Source organism: Littorina saxatilis, linkage group LG1 (assembly GCF_037325665.1).
Source record: "Littorina saxatilis isolate snail1 linkage group LG1, US_GU_Lsax_2.0, whole genome shotgun sequence".
NCBI lineage: Eukaryota > Metazoa > Mollusca > Gastropoda > Littorinimorpha > Littorinidae > Littorina > Littorina saxatilis.
In genome coordinates this window covers 54,607,195-54,629,694 of record NC_090245.1, presented here as the reverse complement: position 1 = coordinate 54,629,694, position 22,500 = coordinate 54,607,195, and the positions used below count along the sequence as shown (strand labels likewise).

At 42.5% G+C, this 22,500-nt stretch overlaps 1 protein-coding gene across 1 annotated transcript in view; it reads left to right on the top strand.

The window, feature by feature from the left end:
• Positions 1-1,728: 1,728 nt before the first annotated feature.
• LOC138974162 (purine nucleoside phosphorylase-like) overlaps positions 1,729-22,500 on the top strand; it is a 30,061-nt gene continuing 9,289 nt past the window's right edge. Inside the window, exons 1-3 of the mRNA XM_070346867.1 lie at positions 1,729-1,892; positions 11,504-11,676; positions 17,210-17,313. Coding sequence (XP_070202968.1) covers positions 1,876-1,892; positions 11,504-11,676; positions 17,210-17,313 — 294 coding nt within the window. The 5' untranslated portion in view covers positions 1,729-1,875. The remainder of the gene's footprint in view (positions 1,893-11,503; positions 11,677-17,209; positions 17,314-22,500) is intronic.

The following is a 22,500-nucleotide window of genomic DNA, read 5'->3' as shown; positions in this document are numbered from 1 at the left end:
TCGCGATATAACCTTCGTGGTTGAAAACGACGTTAAACACCAAATAAATAAATAAAATAAATAAATAAATAAACCAAGCGGTCTCAAACATTCTGTCAATAATGCCAAGACTTTTAAAGACAGATATTTCTCATTCCTTATACATGGCACATTTCGTTCTCACTTAGCCTGAACATGTTTATATTGTTGATGCCTTATTTGTACCTTTTACACGTTTCAGTAGATAAATGTGCCTAATTAATTTCATAACATGACTTATGTAACGATGCTACATGCTATTACTTGCTCAGTTTCACGGATTTTTTCTTCCCTCGAAGTTTCACACGTTTTTTGTTGCTTTAAGCAGTTTTCATTATACCTTTGACAATAATATGTCATGTTCGTTTGTATGTATATTTTTGTTTGTTTGTTTAGTCTGTTAATCGTTTGCTTGTTTGTCGTTTGCTTTTATTACTTCTTTAATTGTTATTCCAACATTTCTAAAACGTACTATCATTAGATTAAACCCTCCCATGGGCGAGGGCTGGATGTAAAAACGCACCTGTTTGCTTATGCCATTACCCTCGTTAATAAAGAATTTGTCATTGTCATTGTCATTGTCAATTTGTCATTGTCATTGTCATTCTCTCTCTCTCTCTCTCTCTCTCTCTCTCTCTCCAGTCTCTCTCTCTCTCTCTTTCTCTCTTCCTCTCTCCGTCCGTAGAACGATAATAATCTGTCATAAAACAACGGACTCCTACTCTAATGGAGAAAAAAAGTAACCGTACTCAGGTCAGTACATAACCAAGGACTACTTATTCAACTAATCACTTCTCAGTGAAGTCCGGTTCAGCACAGCCCCTTTAAACGTTTGAAAAAAAGTCCTGATCCCAGTTAACTTGACATGGTTAACCATAAAAACAAATGTTCAGGGAATTCTCATGGAATCGAACACATTTTTTTGGTTTATAACTGGAAGATAGTGTATACAGTGTATTTTTGTGTGGCTGATCCGCCATATGTAACGAAACCCCGGCCGAGGGAAATAAAGGAAAAATCATAAAGACTAGCTATATAACTCGTGACTCTATACAATTTCTCAAGTCAGTTACTGGGTTAAAGATTTTAGATAGAATATTGTGTTTCTTTATCACGGCGACACGTACGATATTTCGGCTGCTGTGGGTGTTTTTTTGCCCGACTCGAATATAAAATAAAATCAGATTTGTTTTACCTTCTGCACGCCTTACATCTTTTCCACGGAGATGTCGCCTGACATCATATTGTGGCTGAAACCACGAGTATTGTTATCTACTGACTTAGTTTTCGACACACACACACACACACACACACACACACAGAGGAAAAGCATGCGAACCCAACAAAGAACCAGAGAGTATACATGGTTCTTTCTTTATGTCTCTGCCGCAAGAACTGAGTCGATATGGGGAGCTGCTTTTCAGTCAAGTTCAGTCAGTGAACATTTGAATACGGAATGAGTGTAGCCATTATTCTGCTTTTCAGAAAAAAACGAAAGAAACAGACTGTTTTGTTGTGGTTTAAAAGAAACATCCCGACAATGAAATCACACCAGGTCCGTCGTTTGTAATTACGTCGGAGGTTCAAAAACAAAATTATTCAGAGGCGCGACCTTAAACGATTATGCAAGGTCGTGGGAGCGTCGAAAGGGAGAGATTTCATTGGTTGGACGTGTCTGCAGTGTGTGCCAGCGACAACGCGAAACAACACACCCAGCCAATACAAACACGTGTTCTGTTCAAGTCAGGCTCACACATCGCTATTCACTTCCACATTCGTGCTTTGTGTTAGTGTGGTGGATATTCCGTGCATCTTCTTTTGTGAAGGAGACAACAAGCGAGTCATCTTCCACAGAACATGGCTGACATTGCCAAGTGAGTGTGTTATACATCGTAACGTTCAGCAATCCGAAATGAAGTGATGCTCAGGCGGTCGAGGGGCTTATTATATGCACACGGGCCGCGATCGATCGAGACTCAAAAAAATTAACGCCCACAGTTCAGCACTTTGTGCGGTTATAAATAGCTGTCCCGAGGTTTTCCTTATTCCTTGGAAGCGTAAACAAGACAAGACCTTACGGCACAATCCTCCTCGTTCTTTTCAGGCCTTCTTTTCACCGTTGAAAGGTGTAGGTGACTAGAAGGGTGTGTGTGTGTGTGCCACAGCGTTTATGTAGGTTTCTCAGAGTGAGAGACAGAGCAGTGTGTGTGTGTGTACTCTCACTCTCAATCTCATCCCGATTACAGTAATTCATTCACGTTTTCATTCACCAAAGAACGCTAATCGTGGTATACATAGCACTAAAGGTACTCTCAGTGATATGTAAGCTGAAGTTCCTTGGTCGAGACACAATCCGCTAAAGCATGGGCATGAACTGTATGAGTAAGAAAATGCCATGCTGAAAATTAAAACATCAAAGACAGAGCTAGTAACGCTGGATGATCGTGGCTACAGGCACCCGCTGCTGAACTGTTCCGCTGAACAGGACAGAAGACCAGTACAGGCTAGTCTAGTCTACAGACCAAGTAAGGACTGAACTAGTCCCTATAATATAACAAGTACACAAGAGAGCTTCCGAGGTTCAAGATCAGTTGTGTAAATTAAAGCCCACAGCCAGATTGAAGGTCAGTGCCCTCAAAGACTTTGTCAACAAAGATATTCTCCTGCTACGCGGCTAATCATAGTACGTCTTACACTGTAAAGGTGCCCCCGGTCAGTCAGTCAGTGGTCGTAGACCAGGACACCAGTAACAGCACAAGGAAGAGTCCTATCACTGACAACATCATAGTTGTAACAGTGGATCAATAACTACTTGGGTCACACAGTCGCCACTGAGAAAAAAACAGCAGCAGGCTCGCGGTCAACAGCTTGCTCGTCACTGATGCAAACATTTGTTTTTGCTTGTGCAGCTATTTTGCTATAATGTTGGTCAAGTGCAGTATAGATATATCTATCTACTATATATATAAAACTAGATGTAAGTGTGTGTGTGTGTATGTGGTCGCCATACTTGAGATATATGGAAAGAGGCAGCAGGAACAAGAAGGTGTGCATGGACACTGCCTAGGGTCTGCAGATGTGCACCTGGGATTTAGTTTCTTGATGAATTGTTTCCTTTCTAAGATTATGAACCTCACGTTTGAATACTGCCTATACAGTGCAAGAGCCACTCGCACGTCCAGGTCCCGCAGGGAACTACGTGACAGAGGACCAGCCGCCCGCCCCCACGCCCCTATCAGGCTCTCTTCTCCCTCCCCTTTTCACATCTTGCATACATATCGTCTTCAAATCGTTCCCGTACTCGTGAAACGTCTTTTTTTTATTTTTAAAGTTGCTCCTTTTGCATAAGGCAATGCACACATGGATTTCTTATTCTGAGTGAGCATATTACTCAGTGATGTGGACACTCCAATACAATTCAAATGCCTAAACACTGATAGCCTTGATTATTCCGATTCTGCAGACAGAGCCACCACTTGAAATGATAATTAATAAATTCGAAGCACAAACTACACTAAATATGTCCGTGTTCTCCGCGCTTTACATGTGTACTACCCACGAACAACAAAATACTATTTCATAAGCAAAGCGTTGCCGGGCCGCCAACATCACGGTAACTGTCCCCCATTCAAAGTAAAATGTGTCTCTTTGAAACCACGTACAGTTTTAATCTATGGTTGTGGGAATGAGTAAGGTTTGTATAGATCTAGTACATGTGTGGTTCTCAACGTAGAAGATAGAGTAAACAAACAAACAAATTTCGACGCCGACTTAGGAAGAGGCGGAGAAACTGAGTAAGTTGCCTCGCATGCCTTGTCAATTGATCTAGTAATGGATCGGAAATCCCCGAAGCCGAGAGCGTCCTGAAATTTACAATTAAACGCGAAAGACAATTGATACAACTCGGTGACCACAGGTAACAAACATCTGTCAAAAACCGGACACAGACCATCCCAAAACTACTTTGACTTGTCACATAGATGTATATGTATATATATATGCTAATTGCCTGTGAACAGCGGTAAACAAACGGCGAAGCGACTCACAGTGAAGTCATGAACAAGTTGGCGGTTCGCGGTTCTTGTAACCAGAACATGGCATGTTTATTGCTTCACATCACAACAGGAAGACGAACGTCTCATCATGACATTTTCACTAGCAGTTAGAGTTTTAGCAACGATCCGCGGTGTTTTTGAACAGTTGTAACCGTGTGCCGAAACACTACAACCACCTCGGGAAGCGAAGTGCAATCAAACAGGATTGAAAATGTTAGGGCTAATTTCTTAGCCCTATAAAAACTGTTATGCAAACCCGAAGGTTTCCATGAACATACAGACAATCGGAAACCACCAGACCCCATCACAAACAGAATTCTACAATCCACTGGTGTTGACTTTTAAAGGCCAACAACTCGGGTGCAGAGTCTGCTGTGAAAGGAGCGGTAGCCTCCCCTGTCACACAGTTATTCCGTGATCTATGCCGTCCAAATAGGCAGAATATATACGTATGCTCTAAACAACTTTCTTGAATTTGAAAAAAACAGTGTCTTTACAGTGGAGCGGAGACAGCACTCACCTCAGAAAATCGAATGCCCAAAACAAAAGCAAAGCTCCCACTATTAATTGCGTTAAAAAATCGAACCAGCTAAATATGAACAAGTTTAGTATTTCCCTGAGTATTCAGAACAGTTCATTTTGCTAGGTCTATTCCGCGTAGCTATGATGCTATGTCATGCAGAATGGTGTACGTGTCATTTTTGCCAAGAACCTCCAAATAAGGGTTTTGATTGGGGTTTGCAACACAAACGACACTATAAATTAAGCCCTGATTGTTTGGTCGATTTTAATATATATAATATAAGGAAACTTAACTGAGATGAGATGTGTGCGGTCTCCGGCACATTTTATATGTATAAATGTGTAGAGTCAGTCTAGTTATGTTTTAACACCAATGAAAGTGTTTACGTATTGACTATTCGTACAGACACGGACATATATATCTAAACAGAAAACGTTTTACATTTATGGGTTTAACGAGAAGTTGACAGCTACCTGATTTGTAACAGATTCTGAAAATATAATACTTGCACTTACATTTGGAATATATTTTGTCAGTCTCAATTAACCGGCACATGTGTCGCTTCCTTATTGGGAGAGTTGCGTTATTCAATAGGCGATTGTGGGGGTTGAACATAGAATTACTGTCGGTCTGGTTTCACGAGCTTTTCGGCGGCAGTATGCAGGATTCATGTGTACAGTGTAATAACTAATACGGCGTGCCCATATACATTCATTTTGAATATTTCAGAACAGAGATGTATACGTGTGACAAATGACTCACGCTAATATACTGTTCAAAAAAAGAAACGCATAGTTGCTACTTGCCAAATTTGTTTTATTTTTCGAAAAAATTAACAGAAAATCCAATATTTAGATTATTTGTTTGAAATTTGGTATGGACACAGTTGAATGCACACACAGTTCATTTGCATCTTCAAATCAATCAGTCAATCAATACGATTGGGTGCCGAGGCTGTCAAGTCAGTAGGGGGTGTGACTGCCTTGAGCAGCAACAACTGCCCGGCACCTTCTGGGCATGGACTGGATCAGATGCCGGGTATCTTGTTGTGGGATGGTGTCCCACTCCTCCAGAAGTGCCTGCAATAGATCGCGGTGATTTGCCGGCGCTTCTTCTCGCCTGCGCACACGTCTGTCCAATTCATCCCAGAGGTGTTCTATCGGGTTCATGTCTGGCGACATGGATGGCCAGGGAAGCACCTGGACATGGTGGTCGGTGAGGAACTGGGTGGTGAGTCGTGCTGTGTGCGGGCGAGCGTTGTCCTGCTGGAATATGGCATCCTGGTCAGCCAGAAGAGGAAGGGCGTGTGGGCGCAGAATTTCCTCCACGTATCGCTGGGCAGTTATGCGCCCTTGGACGTGCACCAGGGTGCTCCTTCCAGCGGTATTGATCGCCCCCCACACCATGACGCCTCCACCACCATGAACGGGTGCCTCATCCACACAGTTGGGCGCGTAACGTTCGTTTACTCTCCGGTAGACCCTCCTCCGACCATCATGTCGCTGGAGCAGGAAGTAGGAATCGTCGCTGAACCACACGTGTCTCCAGTGATTCCGGACGGTCCAGCGAAGGTGCTGGTTGCCCCACTGCACTCGGTTCTGGCGATGGCGGCGGGTGAGGACAGCTCCTCTGTGAGGTCTGCGAGCTCTCAAACCAGCTCACTTGTGGCAATGGACGAAAGGTCGACGACCAGATAAACATTTTCTGCAGTTTGGTGGATATCCTTGTAGCCATATAACTAAATTAACCAAATATTACAAGCTATGCGTTTCTTTTTTTGAACAGTATAAATAAACATGGTTGACTGCACCAAATCGTCTTTTGACTGCACCAAAGCGTCTTTTGACTGCACCAAATCGTCTTTTGACTGCACCAAAGCGTCTCTCCAACCGGGAGTATTTGAATTAAAGGAGTGTGCTTTGTAGTAATTCCTTGCACTCAAAGGTTCACAGGAACCACTGTTGTAGACAGCAGTATCAGTTTCACGTCCGTTTCAGCCCCAGTACTTTGAACCCATTTCCCACAGATCCGGCTTTTCATACGAGGGTTTGACAAACGTGTAGAGCTTGTCTGTGTGTTAGCTATAAAACTTAATGAAGAGATTTAACATCTCACGATCAGAATTTGTGTCTGTAATCAGGGCAATCCCTGATAATAATATAGCGGGTGAAAAACTAAGGAAATATATATATATTATTACTATCCAGTTTACATTTGTTGACGAATATAAATCAAAACAGTATAATTATTTTACAATCACATTTGGGAATTCCAAAAGACTTCTTTTGATTATCAGTCATCAGAGGGGCACTGAAACTGAAAGAATGTCGAGTCTTGCCGAAAAATAACTGTGACAGTGTGAAATACTGGCGTCATGACGTCTGTGGTCTTTGAAGAAGGGGCGTAATACTTCTCAATGCAAACCAAAGACAAGTTTCCCAAACAGAAATTGTGTGACTCAAATTCACAATTCGCGGTACTACTCGTATGACAAAAATTCTTCAAGCACGAATGTGCCTACTCGTGCGCAGTTTGCATCAGGTTGTGGATAACACAGTATCTGCATGCATCTCAAAACGGCAAAGCAGACGATGCACAAATAGGTCAGGAGTCTTTGCGTACACGCGTACAAGTGCATGGTAACATGTTAATCTCTCTTTTTTTGGGGCGAAAGATACGAGCTGGCAAACCACATACAGTTTCGTTTGACTGGCAACACTGATGATGTTTGCAGTCATCTGTGAGATTGTGTGTGTGTGTGTGTGTGTGTGTGTGTGTGTGTGTGTGTGTGCGAGTGGGTGTGTATGCGAGTGTGTGTGTATGCGAGTGTGTGTGTGTGTGTGTGTGTGTGTGTGTGTGTGTGTGTGTGTGAACACCGCACTTTTCTTCTGTACAGTTTTCCGTCGAACAAGGAACAGTTCTTTGTTGATTATATTTATGGAGTAGTTTACACTTGCTCCTCCTTTTTCCACAGCTGTGTGTGTGTGTTTGCAGTGTGTGTGTATGTGTGTGTGTGTATGTATGTATGTGTGTGTGTGTGTGTGTGTGTGTGTGTGTGTGTGTGTGTGTCCAGAACTCAGGGGGTCATGCGAGACCGATTCAGCATCGATATTTTTCTCTGTTTTGTTCTTGTCATACTGTTTAAAACTCTTCACAGTCAAGGCGTACCACAGTAAAACGTAGAAGGTTACCAAGTTACACTGAGCTCAGATTCATTTACAGTCGGTACTTGAAATATTGTTTAAAATTCTAATCTCTTTCAAACAGTTGAAAATCTCGTCAAGGAGGTCGTCCCGGATCATCTGTGGAAAAGTTGTGATCATGTTTTGACGGCAAACAGATACATCGTTGCGTCAATAGTTTTCCGAGACATACTGGCCTTTATATTAAACACTAGATGATTACCCGCTTCGCCGGGTACCGGCTTCGCCGGGAAGAAGTAGAGCCGAATACCAGGCTGCGCGAAGGAAGGAAAGGAGATAAACGCGCAAAACACTGGAGACCTTCTAAAAATAGTAACGTGCAGTGACCTTCTAAAAATAGTAACGTAGTAACGGGAATATGGATTGACGCCACATGGAGGAAGGGAGATAATCGCGGCTGAAAACACTGGAGAAGATAAGGAAGAGTTACTGGTAGTGGATCCCGACAAAAAACAAAACAAAAAAATCGGTTCAGCGCGCACAGCGCAGCGCGCTGAGAGCACGTGTTGAAATGTCTCATCGATGAGGTTGTGTCCGGGGTGTAGCTGAATACGGTGTCCAAATTTGAAAAAGATCCACCGAGAACTTTGGCCGTGCATCGCGAACAGACAGACAGACAGACAGACAGACAGACACTAGTCGTATATATATATATAGAAGACTAGATGAATACCCGCTTCGCCGGGTACGGCTGCGCCGGGAAGAAGTCGATCCGAATACCCGGCTCCGCCGGGGACCCGGCTATGCCGGGTGTACGCCGACTTTGCCGGCGCACCGCACGGAGGAAGGGAGATAATCGCGGCTGAAAACACTGGAGAAGATAAGGAAGAGTTACTGGTAGTGGATCCAGACAAAAAAAACATAATCGGTTCAGCACAAAAAACAAAATCGGTTCAGCGCTGCGCGCTGAGAGCACGTGTTGAAATATCTCATCGATGAGGTTGTGTCCGGGGTCTCTCTGAATAAGCCCACCAAATTTGAAGCAGATCCATCGAGAACTTTGGCCGTGCATCGCGCACAGACACACAGACAGACAGACAGACAGACAGACAGACAGACACACAGACACTAGTCGTATATATATATAGATGCTATACGTACAGCATCCCATGTTTTGTTGGTGTTACAACTCGCTTTAATGGCTATTAGCGCCGTCCATGTTAACCCGTTTGTGCTTTCATGGCTCTAAAAGCTTGAAACTTAAAACAACTGCTTACAACAACTTTGGTCTGTTTGCATAAATTTTACTGTATGAAATGGGAAATGATATGGGTTATAAAGTTAGAAAAGAAAAGAAAAGTCAGGTGTATAGTTATGTTGATTTAACACGCACCACCCAATGTTATGTTGGTGTTACCGCTGCTTATCTCCATGTAATTGTTGAATTTAGGTTATAGGTGGTACGAATTTAATATTGTGTACTAAATAAAGCTTTTCAATTTGTTTTCACGATCTACAGTACCAAAACAGCTCCGAATAGGTGTTTCTGTTACAAAACAAGAAATTCCTCCGAGGTAGGAAAAACACCCCCGTCCTTACCATTCTCACTGCCACCAACTGAGAAGGTTATTTCCCTTTGACCATTAATATGTCCCTCTATAAGTCCTTGTAGAATCTTAATCCACCAATAACTCCCTAACCGTGTGTTTGACTGGTCCCAATTTTTGTAAGGACCGTCTCAGGAATGTATAGAACCTGTTCACCAAGTTTGGTGACGATCGGTCCGTTCATTCTTGAGATCTATATGCGAACACAAACACACAAACAAACAAACACATCTATACACACCCCTATACCGGGGGTGTAAAGAACAATGAAGATAGGGTTTTGAAATACTGCATAATTTCGGTCTAAACAGATCCCAACACATGCTGAGATCTCTTCACTCACATATATATATATATATAAATTCCTTTTTATATTTAGTCAAGTTTTGACTAAATATTTTAACATCGAGGGGGAATCGAAACGAGGGTCGTGGTGTATGTGCGTGCGTGCGTGTGTGCGTGCGTGTGTGTGTGTGTGTGTGTGTAGAGCGATTCAGACTAAACTACTGGACCGATCTTTATGAAATTTGACATGAGAGTTCCTGGGTATGAAATCCCCATACGTTTTTTTCATTTTTTTGATAAATGTCTTTGATGACGTCATATCCGGCTTTTCGTGAAAGTTGAGGCGGCACTGTCACGCCCTCATTTTTCAACCAAATTGGTTGCAATTTTGGTCAAGTAATCTTCGACGAAGCCCGGGGTTCGGTATTGCATTTCAGCTTGGTGGCTTAAAAATTAATTAATGACTTTGGTCATTAAAAATCTGAAAATTGTAAAAAAAAAATAAAAATTTATAAAACGATCCAAATTTACGTTTATCTTATTTTCCATCATTTGCTGATTCCAAAAACATATAAATATGTTATATTCGGATTAAAAACAAGCTCTGAAAAATAAATATATACAAATTATTATCAAAATTAAATTGTCCAAATCAATTTAAAAACACTTTCATCTTATTCCTTGTCGGTTCCTGATTCCAAAAACATATAGATATGATATGTTTGGATTAAAAACACGCTCAGAAAGTTAAAACAAAGAGAGGTACAGAAAAGCGTGCTATCCTTCTTAGCGCAACTACTACCCCGCTCTTCTTGTCAATTTCACTGCCTTTGCCATGAGCGGTGGACTTGACGATGCTACGAGTATACGGTCTTGCTGAAAAATGGCATTGCGTTCAGTTTCATTCTGTGAGTTCGACAGCTACTTGACTAAATATTGTATTTTCGCCTTACGCGACTTGTTATTCCTTGGGGAGATATATTAGGCATACTATCAAATGTACTTGGGAAATCATTCTTAAAACATATCTCTGTAGTCTTGTAGGGACACCATTTCTGACAACGACAAAACAGGAAGAAGATTGAACCGTCGATCCAGAAAATGACTTATTACCCGTACCTAGCACTGCTGCTCAAAAACCAAATCTGAGAAAATCAAAACTTTCAATACCCGCAAATGACTTGTTTGTGTCGATTAGTGAGCGCATGTTTTTAGAAAATACAAAAGGCTGCTGCTGCGGGTGCGACTCCATCTGCGACAGAATAGAATCGAAAATTTGAATCGCCGCAAAATCATGTTGCTTTTGTCAACAGAGAGCACACATCTTTTTAGGAAAAACAGAAGGCTGCAAGTGGGATTTCGGGTGAGACACAGGCAGAAGAATACAAACTTTCAATGGATGTAAACGTGTTGCTGGTCTCGGCAGGGATGGCATGTTTTAGAAAAATACTGTCTTTCTCTTACTCTTAAACAAAGTAAAATTCAAACTTTTCAGTAGCCGCGCATGTGTTTTTGTTAACAGGCAGCTGTGTTTTTAGAAAACACTGACTGTATGGCATTCCGTCTCAGACAGGGTAGAATCAGAAGGTTCTATTGCTGCAAATGTGTTACTTTTGTCAACATAAAAAACAACCCACAGAAGAATGTTAATGGGATTCCGTTAAAGTGAGGCTATAATAAGAACTTTCATTAGCCGCAATGCAGTTGTCGTGGATCTTTTTGGTGAAATGTTGAACTGTTAGTGAATGGAATGTTTTTGTGTGTTTTAAACCGCCTGACACTGCGAGGCAATTTTCCTTGTTGTTATAAGGACATTCAAATCTTTGAGTCTTGAGTCTAGAGTCTAATGCGTTGCTGACCTTGTGTCAACAGGGAATATATGTACGAGAACATCGAGCGGATTGCCAATGGGATCCTGGCGCAGACCAAGCACCGGCCCAAGCTGGGCATCATCTGCGGGTCAGGACTGGGGGCACTGGCCGACAAGGTGGAGGACAGGACGGTCATTAACTACGCCGACATCACGGGCTTCCCTATCAGCACAGGTCAGATACGAAAACTTTACTCCTTATCTGGGTCATATAGAGATTGATAACTTAACTCTTAAGTAAGCTTTATCATCAGCGGCTTCCGGACCCATCAGACCCGACATTCAAGCAATTAAACCATGAGTCGGTGGGCATATATTCGAAAACGAGGGACCAACAACAACAACAACAACTTTTTATTCGTATACGTGCTTGTATCTTGGTCAAATAGTATTTCTGTGTATTTACAGGAACGTGCATGGTTTGTCAGAGTAGGGCAGATCAGCTTCAGAAAATATTTTACAGCAGAAACGGTGCACGGTGACAGAACTGTGCGGCATGACACAATTCTCATGTGTCCCAACTACAGTGGAACCCCCCTTTGAAGACCTCAAACACTCTGAGAAAATCAGGTCTTAACAAGTCGCGTAAGGCGAAATTACTACATTTAGTCAAGCTGTGGAACTCACAGAATGAAACTGAACGTAGTCCGCCGCTAGTGCAAAAGGCAGTGAAAGTGACGAGCCTGTTTGGCGCGGTAGCGGTTGCGCTGTGCTTCATAGCACGCTTTACTGTAACTCTCTTCGTTTTACCTTTCTGAGCGTGTTTTTAATCCAAACATATCATATCTATATGTTTTTGGAATCAGGAACCGACAAGGAATAAGATGAAAGTGTTTTTAAATTGATTTGCAAAATTTAATTTTGATCATAATTTTTATATTTTTTAATTTTCAGAGCTTGTTTTTAATCCAAATATAACATATTTGTATGTTTTTTGGAATCAGAAAATGATGAAGAATAAGATGAACGTAAATTTGGATCGTTTTATAAAAAACATTTTTTTTTAACAATTTTCAGATTTTTAATGACCAAAGTCATTAATTAATTTTTAAGCCACGAAGCTGAAATGCAATACCGAAGTCCAGCCTTCGTCGAAGATTGCTTGGCCAAAATTTCAATCAATTTGATTGAAAATTGAGCGTGTGACAGTGCCGCCTCAACTTTTACAAAAAGCCGGATATGACGTCATCAAAGACATTTATGGAAAAAAAGAAAAAAATGTCCGGGGATATCATTCCCAGGAACTCTCACGTAAAATTTCATAAAGATCGGTCCAGTAGTTTAGTCTGAATCGCTCTACACACACACACGCACAGACACACAGACACACAGACACAGACACACACACACACACACACACACACACACACACACACACACACACACACACACATACACACACACACACATACACCACGACCCTCGTCTCGATTCCCCCTCTACGTTAAAACATTTAGTCAAAACCTGACTAAATGTAACAAGTCGCGTAAGGCGAAAATACAACATTTAGTCAAGTAGCTGTCGAACTCACAAATAGCGCGGTGGGAATTCTGTCATATCTAGAACAATCGTGCACTTGGTGAAGAGTTTTTGAAATTTGGCATGGAGTTAGGTATGGTCATAAGGTTTTCAAAAACCATCGCAAACAAATTCAACCTTACGTTTTGTTGCCTGTTTGCGCAAAATTCAATATGGCCGCCGACGGAAGCAGTAAATGTCATATAGCAGCTCCCATTATTACTAGAACCTTGTCAAATGTCTGTTATCCCATGTTTTCTAGTGCAAAGAATCCAAATATGAGATCTCTGGTGTTTCACCGCTATTTTCTGAGTTAAATGTCATTTTTCAAGGTCATTTCAGTTAACAAAGACGATAACTTTGGAATTTATTAACTTCAAAAGATGAAATTGGGTTGCCACACCCTTGCGTGAGCCCTGTGAGCTCACGGTTCAAGTTCTTCAACTCACGACTAACTATTTAGTTGAACACGAATTATGGTGCTCAGAATTGTCGATGTTATAGATATGGTCGACTGGTCGTAAGTTCTGGACTTAGTCACTGGCACTGTTTGCGCAGCCTCCTTCACACTTGCACAGTGGACCACAGCGAAGACCAGCGCGATGACACTTGCAGTTTCCTTTGCAAGCAACCAAGCAGCCACAGTGGAGCAACAGTGAGCACCCTGTGCTGGCGTCAGGCAGACTTGTCCAGTATGGCACCCATGCCTTGGTTCTCTCATTCCATTCCCATCCCCATTCACTTGGGTTTGGGATGTTGGAGGTTTTGGACAGAGACTGTTTCCAGATGAAAGCTGCGATGAGCAATGCTCGCTTTGTGTGCTGGAACAACGCATGCTGGGTTGGTGGGATGGATTCCAGAGGTTTGAGACCAACAGTAAACATCAGCTTTCTTGCTTCGTTGACAGACGTTGATCTACAGTTTTTGCTGTACATCAGCACAGTGAAACGCCCCAGACGCTGCATGTGCAGTGAGTCGAGTGTGAGGCTGGTTGGGTCCTGGGTGATGGCGATGAAGGTGTCAGTGACCTCAGGAAAAGTGGCCCATGCATTCCATGCTGTCTTTTTGCCAATTCCGAACATGGCCGATGTTACATCACATCCTGTGTAAGAATGAAAGAAGGGAAGTGCCTGGCAGCGTTGAGGTCCCAGCTGTTGAGCAATGTAATGTACTGGAATGTCTCTGAATGTCTTTCCTGACCCAAATCCAATCCACAGCTCTGACAGTTTCAGCTGATCAAAGTGATGGATGGCAAGAACCACCTCATCTGTGTCCACTGTCCTGAGGTAGGTCTACGGTGTGTCCCTGCTCAGCAGCATGGCAGAGGTGAAGCATCATCCGTGTGTCAGCTTCTTCTTGGTGGCAAGGGGATAAGGCTGATATATTTGTTGGTCTGTTAGTGAGCACAAGGTCAACCTTCGTAGTCAGGAGATGATATCTTGCATCAGTGGTATGTCGCTCTAGTTGCTCACTGAGGAACTGGAACAGCTCATCCTTGTTGTCAGACTCCTTGAGGAACTTCTGCCAGTCAGCTCCCTTTGGAATAGGTATCTTTGCTGAGACTCTAGTTCGCCTTCCTTCACTTTCACCACGCTTGGCACGAGTCTGTGATTTGAGACTTGCATCCTGATATGTGTCCCAAACAGCATTCACTCTTGTGGTGTTGTTGGTCATCGGGCTCTCTAAGAAGAGTAGCAAATGCAAAAGTGTGTATTCTTCAAACACAGTGGCACGCTAGGGATTGACAATATGGATGATGGCTGGCATATCCAGTACGATCACAGAGGCTTCTTTTGCTGCAGGAGAGCGTCCAGGGTAAGGCATTCCAGGCAGGCAGCCGAGAAGGGCAGAATTTGTACCTGACATCAGTTTTCCACGATCACGCAAGGAAGGAGATTCACGCTGAATCTCATGTCTGAAAAGGTCGTCCATATATATCAACATCAGATCGTCCTAGCAAGGACAGAAACACCTTGGTGATGAGCGCCGCATTTGCCCTTGCTGATCCCAACTTGTTAGCACCCTTCTTCAGGTCCACAGGTGGCCGGTTGTTGAAAGAGTACAAATTGGCCCTTGGGATAACATCAAACAAGTGTTTGGAGCAAGTTTCAAGTCTGTGCCTCACAAACTCTGTAAACATGGCCTTGCCGATGTTTGGAGCTTCCCTCAAGCAGTTGACAATTACTGGGTCCATGACTTCACCGGTGTCCAGTGTGACGAGCTGGGAGCCTGTCTCCTTGAATGGGTTGACCACTACAGTTCCCTCTTTCACAAGATAGAGCAGTGCTTAGAGATGTTTCAGGAACTTGTTTTGTTCAGCAACAGAAGACTCTGGGTGCTCTAAATTGACTTCTCTGTTTGAAGCTGAAAGACTTTCGTTTTCAAATTCATCAATGACTCTCAGGACCTCTGGTTTTGAGAGTTCAATAAACTCTTTTTCCTCTGGCTGACCATAGAGTCCTTTTGCTCCACTGTCCTCCTGCAGGAATTTGATGCTGTGGCTCTGGTCAAGCGCCATGAGGGAGAACTTCTTGTCACTGCGCTGCACAACGAACTTCCCGTCCTCAAAGGCTTCATGGACACTTGGATGGGTCTCTGGCAGACAAGCCATGTCCTTCACGAAGACAGGCATCCAGCGGGCATAGTTTGTGTGCCCAAAAGCAAAAAACCATGGGCTATGAAAGGGGCCATTTTGAATGACATATGAACCTTTTCAGCTTAAATGGTGAGACTGAGATATTCAAGGAGTTCAGAAATAGACTCCCAGTGGTCGAAAACATGGGTATAGAGACTAATTGTTTCTTTTTAAGTTGAGTAGGTTCAGAGTTATTACACTCTGAAATGAAATGACCTTGAAAATGACATATGAATGACCTTTCACGTTCAAATGACGTCCAAACGTCAAATCCATCTTGGATATGGGTTGCTTGCACTAAAACACATGTGAAAAGTTGTATTTCTCAATGCTGTCGTGGTAACAATGGGTGTAATTTAGCAGTCCTTTTTCCGGGTGGCGGCCATATTGGATTTTGCACAAACAGACCAATCGAGGTCAAGCTCAATTTGTTTGCGATGGTTTTTGAAAACCTTGTGTCCATACCTACCACCATGCCAAATTTCAAAGACTCTTCACAAAGTGCACGATCATTCTGAATTCCTTCTCAGCTAAGAGTGAAACGGAACGCAATGCAACGCAGCAAGACCGTATACTCGTAGCATCGTCAGTCCACCGCTCACGGCAAAGGCAGTGAAATTGACAAGAAGAGCGGGGTAGTAGTTGCGCTTAGAAGGATAGCACGCTTTTCTGTACCTCTCTTCGTTTTAACTTTCTGAGCGTGTTTTTAATCCAAACATATCATATCTATATGTTTTTGGAATCAGGAATCGACAAGGAATAAGATGAAAGTGTTTTTAAATTGATTTCGAAAATTTAATTTTGATAATAATTTTTATATATTTAATTTTCAGAGCTTGTTTTTAATCCAAATATAACATACTTATATGTTTTTGGAATCAGCAAATGATGGAGAATAAGATGAATGTAAATTTGGATCGTTTTATAAAAGAAATATTTTTTTACAATTGTCAGATTTGTAATGACCAAAGTCATTAATTAATTTTTAAGCCACCACGCTGAAATGCAATACCGAAGTCCGGGCTTCGTCGAACAATACTTGACCAAAATTTCAACCAATTTGGTTGAAAAATGAGGGCGTGACAGTGCCGCCTCAACTTTCACGAAAAGCCGGATATGACGTCATCAAAGACATTTATCAAAAAAATGAAAAATACGTTCGGGGATATCATACCCAGGAACTCTCATGTCAAATTTTATAAAGATCGGTCCAGTAGTTTGGTCTGAATCGCTCTACACACACACACACACACACACACACACACACGCACAGACACACACACATACACCACACCCTCGTCTCGATTCCCCCCTCTACGTTAAAACATTTAGTCAAAACTTGACTAAATGTAAAAAGGAGGGAGTCTCAAAATTGGGGTACCCGGTACATTTAAAGAGCTTATGGACAAAACAGTCTGAGAAAACAGGGTCTTAAAAGGGAGGTTTCACTGTACAAAACCACAACTATGATTCGATCAGTCACATTGTGATTCAGAAGTAAGTCCGGGTTTGACTATGATGCCTTTTGTGTAACACTGTGTATATATGCTTGCAGTGCCAGGCCACGAGGGAAAGCTGGTGATCGGCAAGCTGGGAGGAAAGGCGGTGGTCCTCATGCAGGGCAGAGCTCACTGCTACGAGGGACACCCGCCCCAAAAGGTACGTACATGCGCCATACGTCACACTCCTAGATACATGTATAGACTCATACGTCAGTACGTCATCTCATCTTGATCAAGAATTTGCCCAACCATCCGCCCGTTCGCCAGGGACGAATAAAAAAGCTGCCGGGCTAGCAGTAGTACATATGTAGACACTTTCTTTGAGTTGCTTGCCCGGCTGGCGGGTTACTTTTTTGTTTTGTTTGGACTTTCGCCTGTTGATAGAGTATATCATTCACATCGACACATCCTTGATGACGTATGTCACACCATCGACTTCTCGGGTGAACTGCGTCACGCTATTCGTCATAAGAGCGTCACATCGGAACACGTCGCTGATGAACTCAAGCACTTACAGTTGAAGTAATGAAATTAAGATTATTTCAGAGAGAACGAACACTTTGTTTCAGTAGAAGGCAGGTTTGAAAAAAACCCTCAACATTAAGTATTTTCTTTTTGTTGTATTAGCTAAATAAAAAGCCAAAGTTCGATATAATTTTCGGGAGCTTTGAATGTTGTTGGCAAGGAGACTGCCTTTCAGCACGGTCATCTGTCTGCCAGTAAATCCAGAAAAGTTGTATGGATTTTCTTCCCATCTCAGTGGCTGATGCTTCCGACCTTCGAATCCCCACAACACCCGCCCTCCCTTCCGTTCTGAAGACAAACAAGGTTGTGTCCGGTGCGGTAACCGTGCTGGTTGCCGGGGAAACGCTGAAACAAGTGTCTGCTATTTCCGCGAGAACGTAGCACTGTTTCAACAAATAACAGCTTTTGTTCTGAGCTCCTGATCGAGTGGGCAGTCTGTGATGATGCTTCCTTGCTTCCTTGCGTTGTGTTGAAGGTTACTTCATAGGTTTTCTTCTCAGACGTTCTGACAAACCACGGCGTAAATCAAAAGAGTAGACCCAAGCAAGCGCATACGTAAGCTTATTCAAATTAGAATAAGTGCTAACATTAAAGGGGTCAAAACATCCCCTGTTCCCCAGTTAGTAGTGAATAAATCACAAATTGGTTGTGGCATCTACAAAGCTGAAATCCCTTAGTCCGGACCGAGCCAAAGACTATTGACCCACTGTAGCTGCATTTGAGCTGTGGCTGATGCAGTAATAACAGTAATCAACTGACTATACATAGCTCATGTGAATGATAACTGACAACTTAAAGCTTAATATCTTAACGATCCCTCCCCCCCCCCCCCCCCGCGGGTTAGGGGGAAGAATTTACCCGATGCTCCCCAGCATGTCGTAAGAGGCGACTAACGGATTCTGTTTCTCCTTTTACCCTTGTTAAGTGTTTCTTGTATAGAATATAGTCAATGTTTGTAAAGATTTTAGTCAAGCAGTATGTAAGAAATGTTAAGTCCTTTGTACTGGAACTTGCATTCTCCCAGTAAGGTAATACATTGTACTACGCTGCAAGCCCCTGGAGCAATTTTTTGATTAGTGCTTTTGTGAACAAGAAACAATTAACAAGTGGCTCTATCCCATACTTCCCCCCTTTCCCCGTCGCGATATAACCTTCGTGGTTGAAAACGACGTTAAACACCAAATAAAGAAAGAAAGATATCTTAACGATGACAGACTAGTTGTGCTTGAGTGCAAGCAAATCTGTACTTATATGTGGGTGAGTTACATCTCACGTCAAAAGATGAGGTTTACATTTATTTCAAACGTTGCACTTTTGCTATTCACTGCCGCGCTGCGCTGTTTCAAACGGCTGGGGCCTAGAAAGGAACAGATTTGCTCTATTAACTTGACTCGGGTAGACACGAAGGATGAACCCCATTACAGCAATACATTACAGAGTGATGTTACATACTTGGGACGTGAACACGCGTACGTGGCAACGAATTTGAATGTAATTAGCGACAATATGTAATTAGGTCTTAGTAAAAGTAAAGGATAGTTCAAACTGCAGACCTTATCCTTGAGATTAACGTTCTGGAGTAGGTATTGAACATCAGGTACAGGCCTCGTGTATATCTTAATAGTTTTCCGTATTCAAGTTGTGTCGCGCGCGGCGCGCGTGTGTGTGCGTGCGTGCTTGTGTGCGTGCATGTGTTTGTGTGTGTGTGCGTGCGTGCGTGCGTGTGTGTGTGTGTGTGTGTGTGTGTGTGTGTGTGTGTGTGTGTGTGTGTGTGTTGGGAAAGCGAAGGGTTAATCATTTCTGGTTAATTGTGCTTCTTTCTATGGGACGAGGGAAGAAAAACTGTCCACTCGCTATTTGTATCCAAGCAATATCACAGGTTTATTTTTACACACTGTTTTTATCCTGCACAAAGCATTGCACTTTATTGCTAAACCATAAGTATCATTGTACTTTTTGTTAATTCTGCACAAAAATTGCGCTTAAGAGCATGACGATAAGTATAAGTGTAGGATGAAATATCAGCAATGTATGCATCAAGCTTGTTTGCCGGCTGAATGCCAACACAAAATAATTACATGTTTGGAGGAGTAATTATTATATACGCGTGTGTATGTGTGTGTGTGTGTGTGTGTGTGTTTAAAGTTTTTGTTATATAGCTTGTCGCTTTTTGGCAGCATGTCCCGTGTAAAGCAGTAAAGACAGCAATCTGTTAACGGCGATAAGAAACTTCGTGTTGAACTTTGGAACTGTCACATTTTCCCCCAAACACTGTACTTGTATTTGAAGTAGTGTGGACTCAGTTAGGGAACTGGTGGGGGAAATAGCGGCGTTTCATCTTTGTGTCGCATATGAATTGAAAAGTATAGAGTCCACTGCGTCAAACCCGTTCGACTTCTGACAAAACAAATGATAATTTGACTTAGTCCATAGTGTTGTGCTGGTGCTTTCACCAAAAGGAGAACTTCCACATGCCGACAATGATCAATATCTATTTTAATTTTAACTGTTTAAATGCATACTCTTCCACAGACGGAAACGGCCTTTTTACTGTTCTTTTAACAAAAATAAAATGTATGGACCGGACCATTTCTTCATTTGTTTATCAAATGCACAATTCTCAACAGGCTCTAATGCACATTTTTTTCAACGGTTCTAATGCACATTTTTTTCAACGGTTCTAATGCACATTTTTTTTCAACGGTTCTAATGCACATTTTTTTCAACGGTTCTAATGCACATTTTTTTCAACGGTTCTAATGCACATTTTTCTACAGATGGGAACATTTCTTCAAGTGTTCAAATGCACAATCTTCAACAGACGGGAACTTTCTTCACCCGTTCAAATACACAATCTTCTGGAAACAAACATTTATTCAACTGTTTGAATTCACAATCTTCAACATATGAAAAAATGTCTTCAACTGTTAAAAATGCACAATCTTCAACATACGGAAAGAAATAACCCTATAACTATTCAAATGCACAATCGACCACAGACGAGAACGTTCATTGAACTGTTCAAATGAATAAAACAGTCATAACAGTGTATGTATCAAGCTTTTGTGCCGTTGCATGCACTGTGCAAATTTCGTCACCCACTTTGAGAGAAAGAACGTTGAAGTCACGGTAACACCAATGGAATCTCTCTCTCTCTCTCTCTCTCTCTCTCTCTCTCTCTCTCTCTCTCTCTCTCTCTCTCTCTCTCTCTCTCTCTCTCTCTCTCTCTCTCTCTCTTATGTGTATTTTCGGAAGTTACAATAACACGACCTGTCAAATATCATGTCAAGTCAATGGGTAAGGAGGTCACCAAAACATGTTTTGGTATCTAGGAGTTGACATTATCATATCAGTACTACGTGACACATTGATTGTTTACAGCGATACTCCTGTGAGAAATATAATCATTAGTACACAGTAGTTCTATTCGGGATTCTATTTTTTCTTATTTTAAAACAAAATAACTTTGTTAGATAAGCCTATGTAATTTTTAATTTCATGTTTCCATACCTCTGTCACACGCACAAGCTCTCACGCACGACTCGTACGCACGCACACACGCACGCACACACACACACACACACACAAACACAGACGCACGCACACACACACACCCTAACACACACACACGCACGCACGCACGTACATACACACACACACCCGCACACACACACACACACACACACCCTAACACCCCCCCCACACACACACACACGCACGGGCTGCACACATGCTGCATACAGTAATGCCGCTTTACCCGCCTCCGTCACTCGGTTATGTACAGTTTTCCCTTCGTTACGACTACGACACCCTCCTTTTATCCTGCACACACTAACTGATGCACGCGAATGAATACGAGCTAATGACTATGTGTTGACACAGTTGTGTACACCTCTTGTCATGTGCATTCGTTTACCGGCACGGTTGGCCTAGTGGTAAGGCGTCCGCCCCGTCATACCTAAGACTTTAAAATTGGCATTATGGGGTTAGTGCTAGGACTGGTTGGTCCGGTGTCAGAATAATGTGACTGGGTGAGACATGAAGCCTGTGCTGCGACTTCTGTCTTGTGTGTGGCGCACGTTATATGTCAAAGCAGCACCGCCCTGATATGGCCCTTCGTGATCGGCTGGGCGTTAAGCAAACAAACAAACAAACAAAATGTGCCCTTCGTTTAGAGGTACAGTGGAACCCCCTATTAAGACCCCCCAATTTAAGACTCCCTCTTTTTAAGACCTTTTGTTTTTTTTAGATTTTCTGCTCATAACATCTGTAAATTTACCCCCATTTTAAGACTCCCTCCTTTTTAAGACCTCGTTGTCTCAGATTTTTGGAGGTCTTAAAAGGGGGGTTCCACTGTATTGTGACCCAGCACCACCGTTAGTGATGTTTATACCTTGGTGGCTGGCATGCGTGTTAATTCTCTTCCCCCGTTGTGAATGACATGACTGGATAATAATGGTTGGTCAGTTTAAAGCCCGACGAATTTTTATTTTAGAGGCATACATTCAACTTTTGTTTTTTTAATTTCATGTTTCCATACCTCTGTCACACGCACGACTCGTACGCACGCACACACGCACGCACGCACGCACACACACACACAAACACAGACGCACGCACGCACACACACACCCTAACACACACACACACGCACGCACATACACACACACACACACGCACACACACACACACACACACACACACACACACACACACACACACACACCCTAACATTTTATTTTATTTTATGCAATTTATATCGCGCACATATCTCAACCACGGATTCAAGGCGCAGAGATTTATTTATGCCGTGTGAGAT